This window comes from Condylura cristata, unplaced genomic scaffold (assembly GCF_000260355.1).
Source record: "Condylura cristata isolate star-nosed mole 26May11 unplaced genomic scaffold, ConCri1.0 scaffold00081, whole genome shotgun sequence".
Lineage (NCBI taxonomy): Eukaryota > Metazoa > Chordata > Mammalia > Eulipotyphla > Talpidae > Condylura > Condylura cristata.
This window is the reverse complement of record NW_004567182.1, coordinates 227,195-227,798: the sequence shown is the minus strand read 5'-3', so window position 1 is coordinate 227,798 and position 604 is coordinate 227,195. Positions and strand designations below refer to the sequence as shown.

At 73.0% G+C, this 604-nt stretch overlaps 1 protein-coding gene across 1 annotated transcript in view; it reads left to right on the top strand.

Annotated features, from left to right (window-relative positions):
- MCF2L (MCF.2 cell line derived transforming sequence-like) overlaps positions 1-604 on the top strand; it is a gene marked incomplete at its 5' end in the record, with an annotated part of 21,473 nt that overhangs the window by 16,215 nt on the left and 4,654 nt on the right. Inside the window, one exon of the mRNA XM_012734873.1 lies at positions 42-233. Within this exon, the coding sequence (XP_012590327.1) occupies positions 42-233 (192 nt within the window). The remainder of the gene's footprint in view (positions 1-41; positions 234-604) is intronic.

Here is a 604-nt window from a genome sequence, read left to right as displayed (position 1 = left end):
GCGGCACGGGCCGCGGCACTGTCCTCACGGCCCTCCCGCAGGAGATGCTCAAGTACAGCAAGAGCTGCGAGGGCGCGGAGGACCTGCAGGAGGCCCTGAGCTCCATCCTGGGCATCCTCAAGGCTGTCAACGACTCCATGCACCTCATCGCCATCACGGGCTACGACGTGAGCGCCAGGGGGGCCCCGCCGGCTCCCGGCCCCGCCCCGCAGCCCGCGCGCTTCCCGCCACCTGTGAAGCGTCCGGCAGCCAGGCCCGGTCCCTGGTGGGCTGCAGCCCGCCTGGGGAAGCGGGGGACCGCGCGCCTCAGCCCCGCCGGCTCCCGGCCCAGCGCCGCGTCCTGCCGCCTTTAGCCTTGCTAAGGACGCCTCGGCGGCTGGGCTTCTCCTGGCCGGCCAAGGACCTCCGGGCGCCTTCCCCAAGCAGTGGGAAGTGACCCGCCGGGCTGAGAGCGCGGCACGGCCCAGGACCTCGCATCGCACGTGCTCGCGCGCCCCCCAGGCAGCCCCCTCGCGGGCCCCACACCCGTCCCTGGCCTCTCCTTACCATGTCCACAGAGAAGCAGCAGGAGAGTGAGAGCGCTTAGAGTCGGGGGGCTGCCATG